The sequence below is a fragment of the Engraulis encrasicolus genome, chromosome 10 (genome assembly GCF_034702125.1).
Source record: "Engraulis encrasicolus isolate BLACKSEA-1 chromosome 10, IST_EnEncr_1.0, whole genome shotgun sequence".
Taxonomy (NCBI): Eukaryota; Metazoa; Chordata; class Actinopteri; order Clupeiformes; family Engraulidae; genus Engraulis; species Engraulis encrasicolus.
In genome coordinates, this window is record NC_085866.1 from 19,727,315 (window position 1) to 19,748,385 (window position 21,071).

General features: G+C 43.8%; 1 protein-coding gene across 1 annotated transcript in view; it reads left to right on the forward strand.

The window, feature by feature from the left end:
• The window catches only part of erbb3b (erb-b2 receptor tyrosine kinase 3b), a 51,629-nt gene extending 30,558 nt beyond the window's left edge, over positions 1-21,071 (forward strand). The window contains exons 12-28 of the mRNA XM_063208347.1: positions 413-633; positions 1,496-1,628; positions 1,817-1,910; positions 5,578-5,735; positions 6,185-6,238; positions 10,116-10,257; positions 10,866-10,985; positions 11,456-11,554; positions 11,968-12,153; positions 12,756-12,911; positions 13,256-13,331; positions 14,396-14,542; positions 16,283-16,377; positions 16,581-16,751; positions 17,011-17,082; positions 18,177-18,435; positions 19,071-21,071. Of these exons, the coding sequence (XP_063064417.1) occupies positions 413-633; positions 1,496-1,628; positions 1,817-1,910; positions 5,578-5,735; positions 6,185-6,238; positions 10,116-10,257; positions 10,866-10,985; positions 11,456-11,554; positions 11,968-12,153; positions 12,756-12,911; positions 13,256-13,331; positions 14,396-14,542; positions 16,283-16,377; positions 16,581-16,751; positions 17,011-17,082; positions 18,177-18,435; positions 19,071-20,125 (3,238 nt within the window). The 3' untranslated portion in view covers positions 20,126-21,071. The remainder of the gene's footprint in view (positions 1-412; positions 634-1,495; positions 1,629-1,816; positions 1,911-5,577; positions 5,736-6,184; positions 6,239-10,115; positions 10,258-10,865; positions 10,986-11,455; positions 11,555-11,967; positions 12,154-12,755; positions 12,912-13,255; positions 13,332-14,395; positions 14,543-16,282; positions 16,378-16,580; positions 16,752-17,010; positions 17,083-18,176; positions 18,436-19,070) is intronic.

Below are 21,071 nucleotides of genomic sequence, written 5' to 3' on the forward strand. Positions count from 1 at the left end.
TCCTCTGGCTCTCACTTTTCTTGGGGTGCACTACCTTCCACAAACTAATTATATCAACTACATTAATATAATTTTACATGCCCACTCAACCCCTATTATTTTCATCCATATCGTGCAGCCTGAATGAATACCTCTCAGTGCCCCCTGACACAGTAGATCTGTTAAGTAGTAAAACAGTAAATCTCAACTGGTGTGCCCAAATGTATCAATATTAACTCAACAATTGATTTAGTTACTGCGTTGTTGGAAAGGGGTTAAAACTAAAATCTGGCATTTCATCTAAATCAGAAAAATAGTCACTTAACACACTCTCCAAAAACTCCCAAGAGGGTGCCTCATATTACATCTTATCATATTTATATTTTATTCTGCCTTTCATTGGAACTCCATTTGCCTTCCCCTCCGTCCGCAGGCCTTTCTCCCTGCTGGTGATGAAGGTGGGCAGCCTGACGTCCTTGGGCCTGCGCTCCCTGAGGGAGATCAGTGACGGCAGCATCTACATCAAAGAGAACGCCCAGCTGTGCTACCACCACACCGTGGACTGGAGCCACCTCTTCACCGGGTCGGCAGCACGTAAAGCCCGACGCGTCAAGGCCAACGACATCAAGAACAACCAGCCACCCGGCAACTGCAGTAAGGAATAGAGTCAAATACTTGTAAAACAAAGGAGATACGCACTCCGCACTTCTAAATTAACAATCCGGTGCAACCAGAGCAGGACTAAATTATAAGTACAAAGAGAAAAGAATCTGGTGCCACACGGCTGTCTATTTTTTGTTATTTATTTTTTCAGTGCAGTAAGACTATAGAGAATCAAATACTTCTTTGAGTTCAAGTAAAGGGAAGGATGAATCACCGCAACACTGGTCTTCTTTAGGGGTTGTTTATTTGGTGAACAACGCGTTTCGCTGTTGCTTCATCAGGTTCACTCTGACATGACGCGTGTCACCCAAAGGTGATAAGGATGATTACCTGGTCACATGACCTCACCCACTGTCAACCACTCCACCCATTTCAGTGCTAGACATCACCCAATGCTGCTCTAGGCTTGCATATTATCACATCCTGCCATTTAAATTCCTATACAGTTCTTGTACATTTTACCAGATAAATATGCTCACACTTCTCTATATCTACTGTATACAGTGCATATCACCTCTTTGGGTTCTTTTGGGTGTTGGAATAGAATCCAATATATGGGCGTTTGGGTGTTGGAGAAAGATCACGAGAGCATTTAATCAGTATTTTACCTGCTATAATTGGTACAAAGGACTTAAAACATATTCTTTCTGGCATTAACAACAGCCAGCCACTGGAGAAAACAATAAGCGGCCAAATCAGATACTGCTTCCTGCATCACTTTTTTAGACTCTCTCTCTCTCTCTCTCTCTCTCTCTCTCTCTCTCTCTCTCTCTCTCTCTCTCTCTCTCTCTCTCTCTCTCTCTCTCTCTCTCTCTCTCTCTCTCTCTCTCTCTCTCTCTCTCTCTCTCTCTAGCTGCACAGGGGCATGTATGTGACCCTCTGTGTTCAGATGCAGGCTGTTGGGGTGCGGGGCCCAGCCAGTGTCTCTCCTGTAGGAATCACAGTCGAGATGCCACATGCGTCGCCCACTGCAACTTCTACACAGGGTGAGTTTGTCTGTCTGCAAGTACAGTAGGCGTACAAACATCATGGACAACATCTTGACATGCTGAATGTTAATCTCTTTCTTGCACAACCCCCCCCCCTCTCTCTCTCCTTCTTTCCTCTGTCTTTCATTCTCTGTCTCTCCCTTTCTCTCTCATGCTGTGTGCTTGCGTATGTGTTCTCTCTACAGGGAGCCTCGAGAGTTTGCTGGTGTAAATGGAGAGTGTATATCATGCCATTCTGAATGCCAGTCCCAAGATGGAGGGCAGAGCTGCACAGGACCGGTACAGTACATCACATTACACCAGGGGGGTTGAACATAATGCACAGGGGGTGGGATGATGCGTCCTGCCAGGAGGTTCAATCGGGCCCCAGACTTGTGGAGAAAAAAAACAAAGAATGTCAAGATATGAAGTAAATCTCTAGCCTGAAACAAAGTTGCTGCAGGTGTCTGAGATGTCAGGTTTTCACTACTTGAGAACATTTTATTGCTCACCATTTACAGTAACTTCTCCTCATCTAGGCCTACCTGCTGCCATCCACCTTGAAATAATGGACTAGCAGTCCGAATTCCGTTCGCTATTTGCTATATTCTCTCACTTCTCACAGGACTACGTAGTAGATGCCATTAACCTCTGTCTCATGTCTACTACCTCCTCCATTCATAGTGCCTAATAGCCTAACATCGGTAGAATCTACTCAGAATAACGTTTCTATTCCGGAACAGTTGAAGACCATTTTGTTTTCGTTTCTGTTTCCGTAAAATTGTGTAAAATTCCGTTCGTTTTGGGTTTTCATTTTCGTTCCTTGAACCGGTTCGGAGCCCTGCTATCCTTGCACTTTTGTCTCTCTCATCTCGTGCCTGTTCGTTCTTGAGCTGGAATTGAAGGCTGTCTCAGGCAAACTCAAAGATTTGTGTTAAGTGCTGCTTTGGGTGTGTGCTAAATGAATCAGATTAGGTGGAAAAAACACACTCTAGCTCATGCTCTTACTAAAAAAAGATTTACATTGCACCATGTTGCAAAAACAAAGAAACCCTTTACCCAAAAACACGTTTGTCATTGTATGATTGTTTGGGGTTATGGTGCCATGAACCACATTTCAGTTGGAGAACAAACCAGAGGGTGTATTGTTCTCTAATTAAACTATTATTCTCTTCCCCTCTTGCCTTAGTAGCTTGTCTAGCTAATTCCCATCTATCCTCTTGTCTGTATTGTGTTCACTTTTGCATGACTATTCTGTCATCTGGTCTCCTAATTTCTATCTGCCAGTACTCTCTCTCTCTCTCTCTCTCTCTCTCTCTCTCTCTCTCTCTCTCTCTCTCTCTCTCTCTCTCTTTCTCTCTCTCTAATCAAGTGGAAATGCAACAATGACTATACAGAGCCGTCTCTCTCTTTCTCTCTCTCTCTCTCTCTCTCTCTCTCTCTCTCTCTCTCTCTCTCTCTCTCTCTCTCTCTCTCTCTCTCTCTCTCCTCATGCCTTTTCTCTCTCTCCCTGAACTCGTGATGTCACAGGAGATTATCTAATGCATGAAACTAATCTGTTCTGATAGAACAGAGCTGTCTACTCTCATATTTGATCTTTCAAACATGTTTTTTATGTACTTCCAGGAAGTGTTCTTAAGTGAGCCATACGTTCCCTTAGCAATAGTTGCGACAATGAAGTGCGTCTTAGAAAGATGCCTCAGGCCAATGAGTGTCCTCTTGTGCTGTGCTCGGTGTGCTGGGTGTTGTGGATTTCGTCAGCGCTTCACTTCAAACGCGCCCTGCAGTGGAGTGGCCGTCATTCTTTCACACCGCCTGTGTGGTGTTGCGATGGCTTTGCGTTTTGTTTTGTTTTTTAACCTGTGACATAAACAGTGTGACAAAGGCCTAACATACCTTTTTTGTTGGAGTGAAGAAAGGAACACATACTGAACACTTTGAGTCATATCCTAGAATTGTGCAAGAGGTGTCCAAGTTCTAGGATCCTTCTAGAATCCTTCTAGAGTCCTTTTAGTCCTTCTAGAATCTTGTGTTGTAGTCCTTCTAGAATCTTCTGTGGCTCTGTTTGAATACCAGACTCTTTCACACAACTGTTCAAACTGTTCAACTCTTCACTGGGCACGTCTCATGTGGTTTAAGTTTGAATACAGTAGAGCTTGCGGTATCCCTCGTGTTTGTTTTGTCTCCATGTATGCCACTTGGTCTGAGATGCAAATAACGTTTTATTTATTTTACGGCTGTCGGTTTACCACCCAAGAAAAGCTTTGGACATTCTTAGTGATTAGCTTCTCCTCCAGTAGTGGTTGGCAGTTTGTAAATTCCATATTGCCCCCAGTGCGCTTTCTGTGTTTTCCACTGTTTTTGTATGCTGCCTTTCACATGTGGAAAAATTAAAGGGCTCTCTCTCTCTCTCTCTCTCTCTCTCTCTCTCTCTCTCTCTCTCTCTCTCTCTCTCTCTCTCTCTCTCTCGATAAGGAGGGACAATAATTTTCTCATGATGGCTAAACAACTCGGCCACAAAGGCACTCCTTTCCCAGTTAGTGTGAGTCACTGAGTGGAAATAGCATATATTGGCCGCCTTGCGCAATGCTCCTCTTGCATCATGACGTGGGACTGTAACTCCAGGTGAACGCGCTGTTTTGACAAACCGGTCGGCCTGGTTATCATCTATATTTATAAGCACTATCCTGATTTTTTCCTCCCGGTCTGAAATGTATGTCTTTGGATTAGCCCAGGAAGTTATTGCATTGTTGATTGTAACAGTTTTTACAATGAATGATAGCTAAGAGGTTTTATAATGTATAATAATAATATACACCATATATGTACATCATACATACATCATACATCAAATTGCACTTTTCATACATGAAACGGAGGCTCTTCTCCATGGTCCGCCATTTAATGTCCAGAAATGCAAAACTTAGCTGCAAAACGTATTGTACTTTGGTCATACTAGTAAATATACATCATATGTACTGTATATTACAGTGTATTATGTGTTGGGCATCCGCGGCCTAATGGTTGGGGACTTGGACTGTGACGGTTTATGCATCACATGTTATACATCCATATCCCACACTTACCTTTCCATCTAATGTCATTTAATGTGATAACATCTTAATAATGTGCTGTGCATGCTGTGTTTTATGACATTTTGATACACATACTTCTTAATATTTCTAACTTAAAGGTGCACTGTGTAATATTTTAGTAGTTCATTTCCAGAATTCATCTTGCCCATTCACAAATGTTAACTTTTTAACAAATACTTACCACCACCATCAAATTCTAAGTGTTCATTATGACTGGGAAAATTGCACTTTTCATACATGAAACGGGGACTCTTCTCCATGGTCCGCCATTTTGAATGTCCAGAAATAGGCATTTTTAGCTGCAAAACGTGTTGTACTTTGGTCATACTAGTAAATGTTAGTTTAATACCTTGTAAATATTCATGAAAAGATCAAATTTGACAATAGGCAACACAGTTTCAATGAGCAGCATAGTTGCAATACCTACTCTGGCCACCATCCTACACAGTGCACCTTTAAACTTTTACTTTCGACTGTGTCTCATCTATGTTATGCCATGCCTTTCAAGCCTGTGATTTTGGGACTGGCCAACTGTACCTAAATAGTTTCATAACTGGATGTAATGTAGTTAATATAAAGGCAAGGTAGACTGGCATCATGAAAAGGCGTGTTAGTTTCACACTAGTGCATGTTGTGTGTTGGTGCACATTTTCTTGTTAAGTCGAGGAGGGCAACGCAGCAGACAAGCAGTTTTGTCAGATGACCAGTCTCGCACAAGGCAAGAAGTTCTCCTGCAGTTGTGCCGAATTTCTGTTGCTAAACCACCCATAACCCTAACATGTCACAGGGCGTTGTGTAGCACGAGGAAACATGCAAAAGTGTGGCCCATACACACAATAGATGGTTCAAATCTCTCTTGTTCTGCCATGCAGGGAGACCATGAGTGTGTGGCATGCTCCAACCTAAAGGACGGGCCGCGCTGCGTGTCTGCCTGCCCCAACGGAGTGATGGGAGAGAACGGAGTCACCATCTTCAAATACCCCAACAAACAGGGACACTGTGAGCCCTGCCACCTCAACTGTACACAGGGGTGAGTTGGGTGTGTGTGAGCGTGAATCATGAACAAGTGTGTGTGTGTGTGTGTGTGTGTGTGTGTGTGTGTGTGTGTGTGTGTGTGTGTGTGTGTGTGTGTGTGTGTGTGTGTGTGTGCGTGTGCGTGTGTGTGTGTGTGCATCTGTATCTGTGTGAATGTGTGCCTCCCTGTGTGCAGAGGACTAAGCGCCTTTGTGTCAAGAGCATTGTGTTATATGAGGGTTAAAGGTGGACTCCATAGCTCTCCACAATCTCATTAGTGATTAGGTGGGGCTTTGAACAACGATCGCAGCAATATATTCCTGTCCCTGTGCGATAACATTGTCAAAACATGTCAAGACATGCACACCCAGTTGTGTGGATATGTTTGTTTTAGCAGCATGATGTAAGGCTGTTTTAAAACAGCGGCGAGCTGACATACTGAAAAAAAATGTCTTTTGTGTACAGGTGCACTGGACCAGGTCTGTGGGACTGTGTGGGACCCGACAGAGTAACCAACAGGTCAGTGTCTCCCCCTGCTGGTCAAATACATGCAATCACACTTGCGTGTCTGTCTCCTGTCCCTCCGGCCATTGCTCAAAGTGAAGGATCTAGGCCTTGCTAGGATGAGTAACGCCCATTTTGTTTCTCGAGGATTTCACGCCATTGCAACAAGTACTGTTCCAAAATGGAGGATGCTTCCAAATCTACGTAGTGCCACACTCTTGAGTCGTAGAATATCCAAGGCTGCATTTGCTGCATCCTATCCGAGACAAAATACTCAGAATCCTTCACATTTCTATGCTTTCTCTAGGCTTTTTTCTTACAGGTATAGAGCTTGAAAGTGATGTCACTTTCCCCGATTTCATGGGACCTCAACTGCGTTTTTAACAGTAGAAATTGTAGCATGTAATCCAATGGCGGTATTAAAATGATATTTCGATCCCCTTCGAGTTGTGCCACGAGCTCCACATATGTTGTTTCTGATTTTTTTTTAAAAAATTTCATACGAACCCCTAAACGTTTTAGAAGGGGGTGTTTCTTCAAATTTTTTATGCAGACGGCCTCGGGACTAAATATTGATACTTCTGCATGAATAATCTATATCTAGCTCCTTCAACAGCATATTTGTAGCCCAGCGCATATAATGGTTGAAATCAGAAGATATTTACTCGCTACCATGTTGTTAGATGGTCAGTTTAGGTCCCATGAAATGCGGGACTTTCAAGCTCTATGGGAAAGCCATGCATGTTAAAGCGCAATATGGTTGGTGCTGAATGTTGTTTCCGAGATAAAATAGCTTACAATATCTCAACACAACTTGGTCATTGTTTGTGCTCATTACGTTTGTGTTCCTTTTCAGAGCTTTTGACTATGGACAATTTGTGTACTCTTATGAATTGATATGAACCTTCAATTTGTTGTAGGCTACTTTTTCAACTTATACCACAACAGAATAACAGCCAAACGATTGTGTTTGGAAGTTAAATTCAGTTGGAAATAAGTCTGTAGTGGCCAAAACGGAACTGCTATAACATTTACATCCACGCTTCCATGCCTGTTCCAATCCATTCGTAATCGTTTGTGGTGCTTGTGAGGATTTGAGCCTCATCTTATGAGTGTGCGCCTTCAAGATTGTGGCACTATCAAGGGAAGCACACTTGACATTGAGAAGTTGTGTCAGTGTTTCTTGTTCTGTGTTTCTGTCTTTCTCTCTTTCTTAATCTCTCTGACAGATACATTAAGTGAGTCGAAAAATGCAATTCAAAGCATCCTGTATGTCTGTACAGATCCATGATAGTTAGCATAGCACAAGTTGTATTCTTCTATTAGGTCCCTCATTGCATGTGGCCTATTCCTCTCTAGTTCAGTGAGAGTTTGTGTTTCGTATCTGCACACACTTGTGCACACAACATACAATTTTGAACCCCCAATGTTGACTTGAAGTTGGCACCTTTGTGTGTAGAATGTATATCTCAACAGTTCCCTGATAACCGTTGCTGTGGCTAGGATGCTGATCACACAGTAAACATGGTGTATAAATACCTGATAGCTGGTATTGCATATATGTATTCCTCTCCAGTTCCATGGTACACATAGTTTGTGTTTTGTGTGTATGTGCTGTAAATCCTGACAGTTCCTAGCCTGATAAACCAGCCTAAATGGATTGCAACCAGCAGGCAAAATTTTGCCGTCCAGCAGATGGCGCTGGTTTTCCAGGCTAGACAGTTCCCTGATAGCTAGTGTTGTGGCTAGAGTGCTGACCCAACATAAATACAGTATAGTGTATACTACATACCTCCATAGTGGCTGGTATGCTATGTGGTGGGGGTGCTGACCATACATACAGTTCCACAGTTCCCTGATAGCTGCTGTGGTGGCTAGGATACTGACCACACATAAGTGAAAGCCCACCTGGGAAACTCCCATTGTCATTGTGGCACAGCACTCCAAAGCACACAATGATCACTGCACACAACAAAATTGCGTTCATGCCTCACCTGTGCAAGGGGGCAGCCTCAAACGGCGCCGAAAGGGAGCAGTATGGCGGGACAGTACCATGCTCAGGGTACTGTACCTCCGCCATGGAGGAGGTACAGTACCATGCTCAGGGTACTGTACCTCCGCCATGGAGGAGGATGGGGGAGAGCACTAGCGTGGCGGGAGTCGAACCAGCAACCTTTGCCCTACAAGTCTGGGGTGAATTTCTCAAAATCAAAGTTGCTTACTACATTAGCTACTTCGTTGCTTTCAATGCATTTTCCCATTGGCAACTACCGAAGTTGCTAACAGGCTAACACCTTCCCTTTTTTTTTGTGATTAACATTTTTTATTGAGCAGACAGAAGAAAATATGTCAGGTATAAAACATAAAAACTATTTACAACAGGGAAAGTGAGCTCATACAGTAACACACACAATCTACAAGGAAAAGGATGCAGTAATACAAATTAAGATACAGACAATGACAACATTTCAGACAGTTCTTCCACTACAATGTCCCATGAGGAGATGGTGTGGGGTTTGGCTTTATTCATTCTTGCTGTAGAACGTTCCAGTAGTGCAATAGTTTTAAAGTCTGAGAGCCAGGCAGAGTTCAAGGGTAGCTGAGGGTTAAACCAGTGTTTTAGAATGGTTTTCTTGGCAGCTGTCAAGCCAGCACACAGAGTTCGTCTTTGAGTGACACTTAGGTCTAAGGAGTTGTCGTCATTCAGCAAACACAAATCAGGTGTTTTGGGGCATTCTGTGTGGATGACATCTGATATAGTTTTAGACACAAAGTCCCAGAATCTTGATATTGGAGAACACTCCCAGAACATGTGCATGTATGTACCTATCTGTTGAGTGTTACAATGTGTGCATAAAGGACTTGTGATTCTACCCATTTTGTGTAAGAGATAAGGTGTGGTGTAGGCTCTGTGTATTAATTTAAAAAGAATTAGCTGATGTGCAGGGTTCTTAGACACTGTAGGAATACCCTCCCATATCCACGTCCAGTTGGGAGTAGACCCATATTTGGATAACTCTCTATCCCAAATTAGAGTGACAGGGGGTGGTTTGCAGGTGTGAGCTAGTAGTTCCCCATATATAGGTGAGACAGACCTATAAAAGAATGAAAGTAGCCACTTTAGGAGTGGATGAGGGGTGAGGTTTTCCCCCCAAGGGACACCATAGGCTCTAAGTGCAGATCTTAACCTAAGATACATGAAATAAGATGTACCAGGTAGTGAGTAGCTGTGTTGTAGATCCTGGAATGTTCTGAGACCATTCTCATTAAAGATGTGTTTTAAATGACTGACTCCTTTGTCCAACCATGATTTGCATGTGAATGGTTCGTTACCAGTCATAAGATTGTGATTATTCCATATGGGAGACTGTTCAGTGAGTCTCAGGGAGTTGCCCATATGAGTTTCAATATCATGCCATATATTCAGTAAATTAAGAACAATGAAGTTATATTTAGTTTTTGACTGTCCCTTTGGTTTTCCGGTAAATAAGATATCTTCTAAATGGTAAGGAAATACAGACTGCTCTTCTAAACTTCGCCATGTCACTTTTGAGTTTTTGTCCATCCAAACTCTCAGGGACTTAATCTGGAAGGCCCAAAAATATAGTTTAAGGTCTGGAAGGGAGAGGCCTCCTTTGGGTTTGGGCTGCTGTAGTAAAGAACACCTTCCCTTTTGAGAAACTCACCCCAGATGTCCTAACACAAAGGGATGTCAAACTCAGTCCCGGGGGGCAAATCTGGCCCGCAGAGTATTTTTTTAGGACTGCATATACAGCATTTCTCCATAGTACCCTGATAGCAATTGGTGGCTATTGAACTAACTGAATTAATGTAGTGTATATATTTCTACATAGTTCCTTGATAGCTGGTGTGTATTTACATCTGTCTGTAGTTCCCTAATTGCCGGTGTGGTGGCGGGGGTGTTGCTGGGTCTGCTGGCCCTGCTGCTGATCGCTGGGCTGGGCATGCTGTACCGCCGCAGCCAGACCATCCGACGCAAACGCACCATGAGGAGATACCTGGAGAGCAACGAGGTACGACGAGCATCGAGACGCACATCACAGGCTACAGGGATAGGATACTACACCACACCACAGGCTATATAGATAGAATACTACACCACACTACAGGTGATATAGTTAGGATACTACACCACACCACAGGCTATATAGTTAGGATACTACACCATACCACAGGCTACAGGGATAGGATACTACACCACACTACATGATATTATCATTTATATCAGACCACAGGCTATATAGATAGGATACCATACTACACTACAGGTGATATAGTTAGGATACTACACCACGCCACAAGCTACAGGGATAGGATACTACACCACACTACAGGATATTATATCAGACCACAGGCTAGAGGGATAGGATACTATACCACACCACAAGCTACTGTATATAGATAGGATACTACACCACACCACAGGCTATAGATTGGATACACCACACTATAGGCTAGAAGGATATGATTATACACCACACCACAGGCTAGATAGATAGGGTGTTGTGTGTGTGTGGATGTTTTTAAAGCAATTATTGTAATTTTTGGTGAGCTAATTGAAAGACATTACATGAGTGCTTTGAGCTCTGAATCATTCTACCTCTATTCACTGTCATTCCAGGGCTATGAACCTTTCGACCCAGGAGAGAAGGGCACCAAAGTTCACACTCGCATCCTGAAGGCTTCGGAGCTACGCAAGGGCAAGAGCCTTGGCTCCGGTGTGTTTGGCACCGTCTTCAAGGTGAGGCCTTAGCCAACGGCAGAAAAGGAAACCTCTCCTCTCTTTCAGTCATTCATCTAGTTCACAACAGTGTCAAATTAATGAGGCTTAGGGCTTCCGCAAAAGTAAAATCAATAAGACATTGATCGTGCTTTCATTTTGACTGTCAGTGTTAGTGTGGTTCTCTCTCGCGGGCCTTGTCAGGTCACTGGGATAGTGTTGCTGCCCATACTAAAATGACTCTGTGACTCTCTGCCTCTGTGTGTGTGTGTGTGATGCATGCAAGCACACACTCTCTCTCTCTTCCACCACCCCCCCCCCCCCCCCGGTCCTCTTAAACACACACACAAACACAAACACACACTCTCGTTCTTGTCTCTCTCTCTCTCTCTCTCTCTCTCTCTCTCTCTCTCTCTCTCTCTCTCTCTCTCTCTCTCTCTCTCTCTCTCTCTCTTTCTCTCTCTCTCTATCTATCTCTCTCTCTCCCTCAGGGTGTGTGGATTCCAGAGGGAGACTCGGTGAAGATTCCAGTGGCCATAAAGACCATTTCAGACCCCACCGGCCGCCAGACTTTCACTGAGATCACTGATGTGAGTTATTTATACATGATGACTGTCCCTCAATCATGTCTCATGATGAATAAGACATCTACAGGCAGTGGCCGCAGTCTTAGTCTGACAGTCCATATTTACAGTCATTAAACATGGCATCCATTTGCTAGATTCATTATACCCTTCTATGAGCAAGACAGGCACTCAATTCCTCACCTGTACATTACTGTGACTATTAATACTGAGTTGTTGTCCACATTTCAATGTTATTCCTATTCCTTCAACCTCATCTACCATTAACTCAGTATTGACCATATTGATATGTGTGGTGTGTTATAATGTAATACAATAATGTATACAATAGTGGCATTAGCTGTGGTTGTACCACCCTGGCCTGACTTCTATTACTAAAAAAACATTATTGACCCATGTACTGTACGTGTCATCCACAGCACATGTTGTCCATTGGCAGCCTGGACCACCCGTACATCGTGCGGCTGCTGGGGGTGTGTCCGGGCCCGTCGCTGCAGCTGGTGTCCCAGCTGAGCCCCCAGGGCTCCCTCCTGGACTACCTCAGGCAGCACCGAGACCGCCTCGACCCACAGAGGCTGCTCAACTGGTGTGTGCAGATCGCCAAGGTGAGGAGGACAGACTGCTGTGTGTTTGTGTGTGTGTGTGTGTGTGTGTGTGTGTGTGTGTGATATTTTTGTATTAGTGTGTGGATCATGCTTAACATCATTGTTTATGTCTCCGCAGGGTATGGACATTACATTTTTCCCCTGTTTTATCACACATATAACATTACTTCCATGCAGAGCATGTACTATCGAGAGCATGGTATGGTCCACAGGCACCTGAGTGACAGTATTGTTCTGAATGAGTGTGATGTGTGCTTTACATGTCTGCACTGTATTCCACTCCAAGGCATGTACTATCTACAGGAGCATCAAATGATCCCCAGGAAAGCATACTTACTGTAACATCCCTTATGATATATTGCATGACATTACACTTAGGTAATATATATCATTATCATTTGTATTCCTGGGCAGGGCATGATGTACTATCTAAGAGGAGCATGGTAATGGTCCACATGTAGCAAGGCTGACCCACAGGTAGGCGTGTACGCTCCCTCCGCCACTATGACTCAGCCTTGCCACACACAGGAACCCAACGGACCGTAATGTTCTGTAAGGGTGTGATGCGTGCCTTTACATGTCTGTAATGCGTTCTTCTGCAGGGCATGTACTATCTGGAGGAGCACCGCATGGTCCACAGGAACCTGGCGGCTCGCAACGTGCTGGTGAAGAGCGACTACATCGTGCAGGTGGCCGACTTCGGAGTGGCAGACCTCCTCTATCCCGACGATAAGAAATACGTCTACAGCGAAGTCAAGGTACAGCCAGAAAAAAAATGGCCTTTTATAATTTTGCAGCCATTATAAGCTTTTGTTAGTCATTTTGGATAAAAGTGTTAAATGTATGACTATGAAGTCAGTCAATTGACAATTTGTGGGAGCGCAATACATCCGTGGGCTGAGGTCTCGCATCAAAACACTGCGTACCCGGGTTCGTTTCCAGATCCTATCCCATCTCTCACAGTCCCAGCAATTTCCTGTACACCTCTTCAGCTATACTGTCATAACAAAGGCAGAAAACAGCCCCAAAAATACTTAATAATAAGCAAATACTAATAAGTTGTAATGTCAGTAAGGTATCTGTATTTCTCTGTCAAACACAGACGCCGATCAAATGGATGGCCCTGGAGAGCATATTGTTCCGACAGTATACACACCAGAGTGATGTCTGGAGCTATGGTAAGACAAATCATCTCTAGTAGAGTACAATACAGTACATTCTCGAAAAAGTTCAATTCATATACAGTAATAATAACAACACACAGAAAAAACAATATATCAAAAATACACAGTTACTGCAGCCTCGTAGTGTGCACCGTTCTGCCAGTGGATCGCTTCACTTGTCGTTGAAAATACTTCCATCGAGTAATATTCATTAGTCCAAAAGGAAACTAACCCCTTAGCGCAGAGCCTGTGTTATAACCTTAATGCCACCAAAATGGTAATGACCAAGTCTTAATTGGTTGCTTAAGACTCTCTGCATTGTCATAGCAATGTTGTTATGATGTACTATGTCGAGTGTTTTCAGCAAATGTCTGTATGAGCAATGTCTACGTCCATACTGTCTATGTCCATGTATGAGTACTGTCTATGTCTATACTGTCTATGTCCTTACCTAGATTAGTCTATGTCTGCATGGGAGAGCAAGAAACGCAATTTCAAATTCTTTGTATGACCAGTGCATGTAAAGAAATTGACAATAAACTTGACTTGACTTGACTTGACTTGACAAAGAGTGAATAGGCTCATCTGCAAGAGCTCTGTAAGAGGGTATGGATTAATAGAAGTGTCTGTACTTGTGGTGTAGTACTGTGGTAGTTGCGTATTTTCAACGACTAATGAAGAGCCCCTTCAGTAATAGCTACATTACTTATATGGTCATTACCGTGCTCTTTGCACTTTAGCTGCGCCAGGAGTGTGGTGTCACTTCTGCCATGGTCCTGCAGTGGTTGTATGAAGTGTTGTGGCCCACCACTGCAGTTAGTTTATACCCCCCCCCCCCCTTGTGTGTATATGTTGTATGTGTATTAGTCAAATGTCAAACATTTTATTTATTTATTTATTTGTGTAGCCTACATGTGTTTTTTAGACTCCATGTTTATGTGTCTTGTGGTTCTGATGTAAGTACAGCCATCTTCTCTTTCAAACCCAGTTTACCTTCGGGTACCAATAAAGTTAAACTGAACTGAACTGAACTGACAGGGGACCTGTAACTCAAAGCAGCTGTTGTTGGTGTTGTGCAGGGGTGACGGTGTGGGAGATCATGTCCCAGGGAGCGGAGCCCTATGCAGCCATGAGTCCCCAGCAGGTGCCGGGACTACTGGAGAAAGGAGAGCGCCTCGCCCAGCCACAGATCTGCACCATAGATGTCTACATGGTCATGGTCAAATGTGAGTGTCACCTCTTGAAACGTCTGAGTGAGTCAGTACATTTATGAACAGCTTAAAATGAGGAGACAGAGCTGGACTTGGATTCACACTGCACGGGCGTATATGAAATGTGTCTGCATGTATCCGTTCTCAATCTGAAACGGATAGAAAACATGATGAAAACACATTATTTCTTTCACACCAAAGGCCGGTATCAGCATGGTACTGTAGGCTGGGAAGTCTGGGGCGAGATGCTGATTACTGCTGATAGAATGGGGCTGCAGAGCGTTCAGTGTGAAAAGTGAAAACTGAACAGCCTGTGAACCTCTCTCGCTTGCGCTGCCCCAGTCCCCTGGCACGCAAACCTTGTATGTGGATGAGCAGTTGTACATGAGGTGTTCTACATGGTCATGGTGAAATGTGAGTGTCACCTCTTCCCAACTCGTGGTCTGAAATACTCTGAGTGATAGAACAGTGTAAGTGATGGAATAAGGAGACTGCCAGACATAGGTTTATGCACAATGTTACTGGTGGAACAGGTGCTCTACATGGACCATGGTCAAATCTGAGCAATGGTGACTGTTTTATGTTGTTGCTGCGATGTGCTCCGTCTGTGAGATTTCAGACGAAACCCTCCCTTACATTTCCCTACACATTCCTCCATCCAGATGCCCTTGAGTAAGGCATCTAACCCCACAATGCTTCTGGAACTAAGTGTAATGTAGTGTAAAGACATTTTACATCTGATCCAAAACTGTAAGCTGCAGGACATACCCAATAGGTCAATACTAATTACAGTTTCTCTCGATTGCCTCCACACAAGTTCTGGTACTTCACACACAATTCTTGGAACATCTAACCCATTTCCCAACTCCCCTAACCAATGTCACTGAACACTAAACACAATTCCTTCTTTACACTCACATTTCAGTTTTAAAACACACTCTTTTCAAACCACTACACACAATTCTCTGGATTACACACAATTTTCATGAAGAAAAACCCTGGTTGTCGCATTGAACACACTGTCATTCAAAATACTAAAATCAACTGCCATACTATGTTCACTTCCTCATCACATGGGCAAACTCTCTTCATACCGGTTTACAATCTGTGATCATCACCCCATAAGGACACACATTGCATGTCATATGGATGAAAACATGAGTGGATGCAGTGAGAAAACACATTTGTTTAGTTTTGAACTCCAAAATATGTTATACAAGAGATCACTGTCATGTGGTTACCCAATATTTTACAATACTAAATAAGTGCATTTTTTTAAACGTCAGAAAAATATGTAAAATATATTTTTTGCCACCCATCTGTGTACTCCGAGTCTAAAAACAATATTTTGGTATTTTACTACAACAAAATACCCTCTTTAGTAAGTAGAACAGTGAAGAAAATAAGTTTCTACTATGTGTCAAGTTGAGTATAGAGTTTTACCTTGTGCATATTAGTATTCAATGGTTCACATAAGAGTGTATTAAAATGACTGCTTGTGTGTGTCATTTGAGAACAAAATTACCTTTTTAGAAGAGAGTACATTGTTTTGAGACAAGACGTGCATTTTTCAGAGGTAGTGAGGAGTTTTGCCCGCTGTGTGTGAGGTATGGAGAATTGTGTGTAGAGTTTTGAGAATTCGGGAACTGTTTCCGAAAATTGTGTGTAAGCAATCGAGAAAAACTGTAACAGTCTGAAAGTTATAACCCTCACTTAACAGCACTATAACCAATCTGCTGTTTTCCTTTGTTCTAGGCTGGATGGTTGATGAGACCATCCGACCGACCTTCAAGGAGTTAGCCACTGAGTTCACGAGGATGGCAAGAGACCCGAATAGATACCTTCTCAATGTGAGAATCATTTTTTATCGCTTTGTTGACACAGCTCTACCCTTACATACCAGTACATACATGACAACACATTTTCCAGACTGCGATAGGCAATACATTTGCAATCTTCACCGAAAGAAGAACATATCCATCTGATTTAAATTAATCAATTAATTTAATTATCATTGGCCCTTAAATTGAATTCCATTCCTGACTTCTTGCAGAGAAATGAAATCGAGGCAGGCCAGGACTCCACTCTCCAGCGGGAGGTCAAATGGTCTCAGCTGGGCGCCGACCTTGAGGACGATGACTTGTCGGACGACGGCTTTGCCACACCTCCTCTACATCTGTCCCCATCGCGAAGCCACTCTCGACTACGCATGAACTCCCAAAGGGTGAGACTTTTCTTGCTGTTCACTTTGGTCACTTTCATCACTTCCATCATTTCCTTAGGGATCAATACAGTATCTCTCCTCTCCTCTCCTCTCCTCTCCTCTCCTCTCCTCTCCTCTCCTCTCCTCTATTCCTCTACTGTCTGATCCTTGTTGTTCTGTAGCACTGTTATGAGATGGGTCATGTGATGTGATGAGTCATGCATACCCATACAGTACAGTCTTAATAGTTGTTTTAATATCGTTTCTGATCTCTCCCTAGACTGGTATGGGCCTTCCAGCTTCTGTTGGATACCTACCCATGACCCCCAGTGCTGGGGACAGTGCAAGACAGGTGAGGCACCACTTCAGGATTCGTCATGAACTTTCTGCTAATATACATTGTAGAAACATAGAACGCTGCATTACCAAAGAATTCTATGTAAGTCTCATTACGTATCAAAAAATCCAAAGAAGTTTGATTGAATCAAACATAATAGATATAGGCAGAAATGTCTGCAACATGCCATCATGCCAAAAGTATAAATACAATGCCAGCCCTGCTGTGACCTAACGGTAGTGCACTGGGTTACTACCCCAGCGACCCGGGTTCGATTCCGGCCTGGGTTATTTGCCAATCCTTCCCTGTCTCTCTCTCCCCACTCATCCTCTGTCTCCCCTCCACTGTCCTGTCAACAATAAAGGAAAAAAGTCCCTAAAAAATAATGAATAAATAAATAAATACAATGCCGATTTGAACTGTATATCGTGTGTGTGCACTACAATTTTGCATGTTTTCTCGCGCTCTACTACAACACCCACTCTGTGACAGGTAAGGGTTTGGGGTGATTTAGGTCTGGGCACAATTTCGCTGTTGTGTTGCTTGTTTTGCTGTTGTTGGCTAAAGTAAAGCTGCAAAAACATTGCTTTTCTGACAGGTTAGGGTGTGGGATGGTTTTGGTCAGGGCACAATTTAGCATTTTCATGTTTAGCAATAAGAAATTGCGGTGATCATGTATGTTTAAACACTCATGTACCCCATCCCTTACCATGTATAGGGGTCTTGATGTCCTCAGGAAGTGGAAAGGCAACAGCAACATTCTTCCAAATGACTTTCCTTACTAGTTTCGATCAAAACAACCGTTTTTGCTAAAAACGTCCCTTCACTGCCATTCAAAATTCAAGCCAATTGTGCCACCCTTTAAGAGGAATCGAATTTGCAAGGAATTTGCAAGGAAGTTATGGTAATGCAATGGAACAATGCTGCAAGAGCTAAGTAGGAGTTATCAGTGTTAATTTACAAGGGGCGTTTGATGCACCCTACCACAACATAACAAGGTAGTCAAATTCCTCTGTTGTGCATATTTATAGACTGAGTAACTCATTCCCTCTTTATCTATCCTTTTTCCCTCCTTCTCTTCTCTACCTCCTTCTCTTCTCTCTCTACAGCTATGGGGTCAAAGATCACGCGTGAGCTCCCGGCGGACAGTGTCGGAATGCTCGGAGGGCCGCGGCACCATAGTGGACGTGGACATGACATCACACATGGGCAGCCTGAAGAGGAGCCGTAACCGTGGCGACAGCGCCTACATGTCTGCCTCCCTCTCCATTGGCTCGGAGGTCCCATCGCCGGGGGTGATGAGGGTGGAGGAGGAGGATCCTAATGGATATGTCATGCCCCGGTCCACCACACAAAACCCAGAGACAGGTGACAAGCACAAATGATGTCACAAATTGCACATTATTTGGGGTCTGGAAAGTCATGGAAAATCATGGAATTTTATATCTGAATTAGAGTGGGAACCCTGTTTTACGCAAAAGCATTTTACAAGTGATTTTGAAGCAATATGGTTCTTTTTGTGTCTTCTTAGTTCCGAAATCTGTCACCTGTCTGTTTGTCACACTTAAAGGTACACTGTGTGAGATTTTTAGTTGTTTACTTCCAGAATTCATGCTGCGCATTCACTAATGTTACCTTTTTCATGAATACTTACCACCACCATCCAATTCTAAGTATTCATTATGACTGGAAAAATTGCAGTTTTTCATACATGAAAAAGGGGATCTTCTCCATGGTCCGCCATTTTGAATTTCCAGAAATAGCCAGTTTTAGCTGCAAAAGTGATTGTACTTTGGCCATACTAGAAAATATGAGTTTATTACTTAGTAAACTTTCATGAAAAGATCAAATTTCGCAATAGGCAGCCCAGTTGCAATGAGCAGCATAGTTGCAGTACCTTTTTTGACCTTCATTTCCTGCACAGTGTACCTTTTAAATAATTAAAAAAAACATACAGTACCAAAGGCTGACGTCAGTGTTGTTGCTCTCTGCTGATCTCTTAGATCCTCTGCTATCGCGCTCCAGCTCCAGGAAGACTACCCAGGGAGACAGACCACGCAAAAGCTCCCGGTCCCCAACATGTCCACCAGGAACCGGGGCAGACACCTCGCAGGAATACGAGCTGATGACCAAGCAATCTCCCAGAAAGTCTCCGCCGGCTGATCAGACAACCACTGTGGTAGTAGACACTTCCAATGACATATGGAAACGGGCCTCTGCCATGTGGTCCACTCCCATCAGTAGTGCGTCTGCTCTCCCAGGTGGGCCTAGTTCTCAGCCTGAAGAACAAGCTCAGGAACAACAGAGAGAACCAGTCACCGATGCCTCTTCTTTAGCAGCAGACACAGACTCCGAGTATGTGGACACTCAGGGACCACCAGGTCCGAGTTTGAGTTTGGCTGCAGCACTGGCACCGGCTGGCTCCCCGACTGATGGGCCTGATGGACCAGACACAGAGGTCGACACGGACGCAGGACCACCACCACAGCAGCAGGGGGCAGTGGAGTACGAGTACATGGACATTCGCAGCTCCTTCAAAGCCACAGGGGTTGGCGAGAGCTACGGTGTGGAGGACGGCACGGCTACTCCACCAGCTGATTCTGTGCAGGCTGACGAAGGAGCAGGAGGAGGAGGTGAGGCAGGAGGAGAGAGCAACGATGAGGAGTTGGAAGAGAGCAGTGGTCATGGTGGTGGTGACAAGCAGCAGCAGGAGGACGAGGAGGAGGACGAGGTGTGGGTGGCACAGCCCAGGCCTCACACCTCCAGACTGGGCCTCAGAGATCGAGCGAGCCCCTCCGGCCACACTGACACCCAGGTGGAGGACTATGAGGAGATGGGGACTACCTCCCCCAGTGGAGCCTCCAGCACTGCGGCAGACAGTGGAGTGGAGGCAGAATATCAGAACCTGCCCTGTGGGAAGGTGCACATGAGATCGGGGCCCGGGGGAGCGGGGCTGGGGAACTATGTGAAAGTGTGTGCCGGCGTTGGGGAGCCGGGAAACACGTCGTTTGATAACCCGGACTACTGGCACAGTAGACTGTTCCACATACGCACATGAGGGCAGGGAGGGGGGGAACCAACGACTACAGTGCATTCTGAGGACACACAGCTCAGTTAAACAGATCTGAAGCATTTTCATCGATCACACCCTGATCTCAAGTGGATGTGTCCCCTTCCAAACAGGAAATCTGTTGTTCTGTTGCAAACATAGGCAGTTTAAATCCGTTTAAATGGAATCGAACCTTAGTTCGTTATAAGCTACAGTATGTACGTGTAAAGCCATTGGAAAAAACTAACAGTGCAAACACTGCCAAATGACTTGAATAGTTGTGAGCAAATTGAGTTCCTTTTGGACAGGACAATTAAGGATGTACATACAGTAACCAACAACTGGTGTTTCATTGGCAGCGCTTAGTTACGACATCCAGATTGGATTTGGCATGAATGGAAATGGATAAATGAATGGGAATAGTAGTAAATGAATGTACATTACTTGGACTTTCTGCATTATCTACCAACAGTAATACTAATGAATTGATTGTTGAGTTATGATTAATGGGCATTGTATTTCAATCATTATCTCATTGCAAATCCACATCGGGGTCTCATATGTGTATCTGTATCAGTCTGAATGGCTTGTAGCTCTGTATTTTGTAAAATACGGTTTCTTAAAATGAAAGTAAAACAAAACATAAACAACCTGTTGTGCTGCAAGCGTTACCCTTCCTTTTCATGTCATTGTACTGAATTATTCATTTAAGGTATTCATGGGCCTGCTGAAACTGGAGCAATTAATAGTTTTTAATATTTCATCATTGTAAAGGTGTTAGGTCACACTATTTTGTTAAGTCCAATGCATATTTTTCCTCATGTTTTGATAAGTAGTTAAAGGAGCATTCCTGCCAATTTCAATATGCTGTTGTACTGGTCACGCTATCCTTGACTTGTCAGTACCCGGTGATACTACATGTTTTGGCTCAGCCCTTACCGAGATATGAGCTATT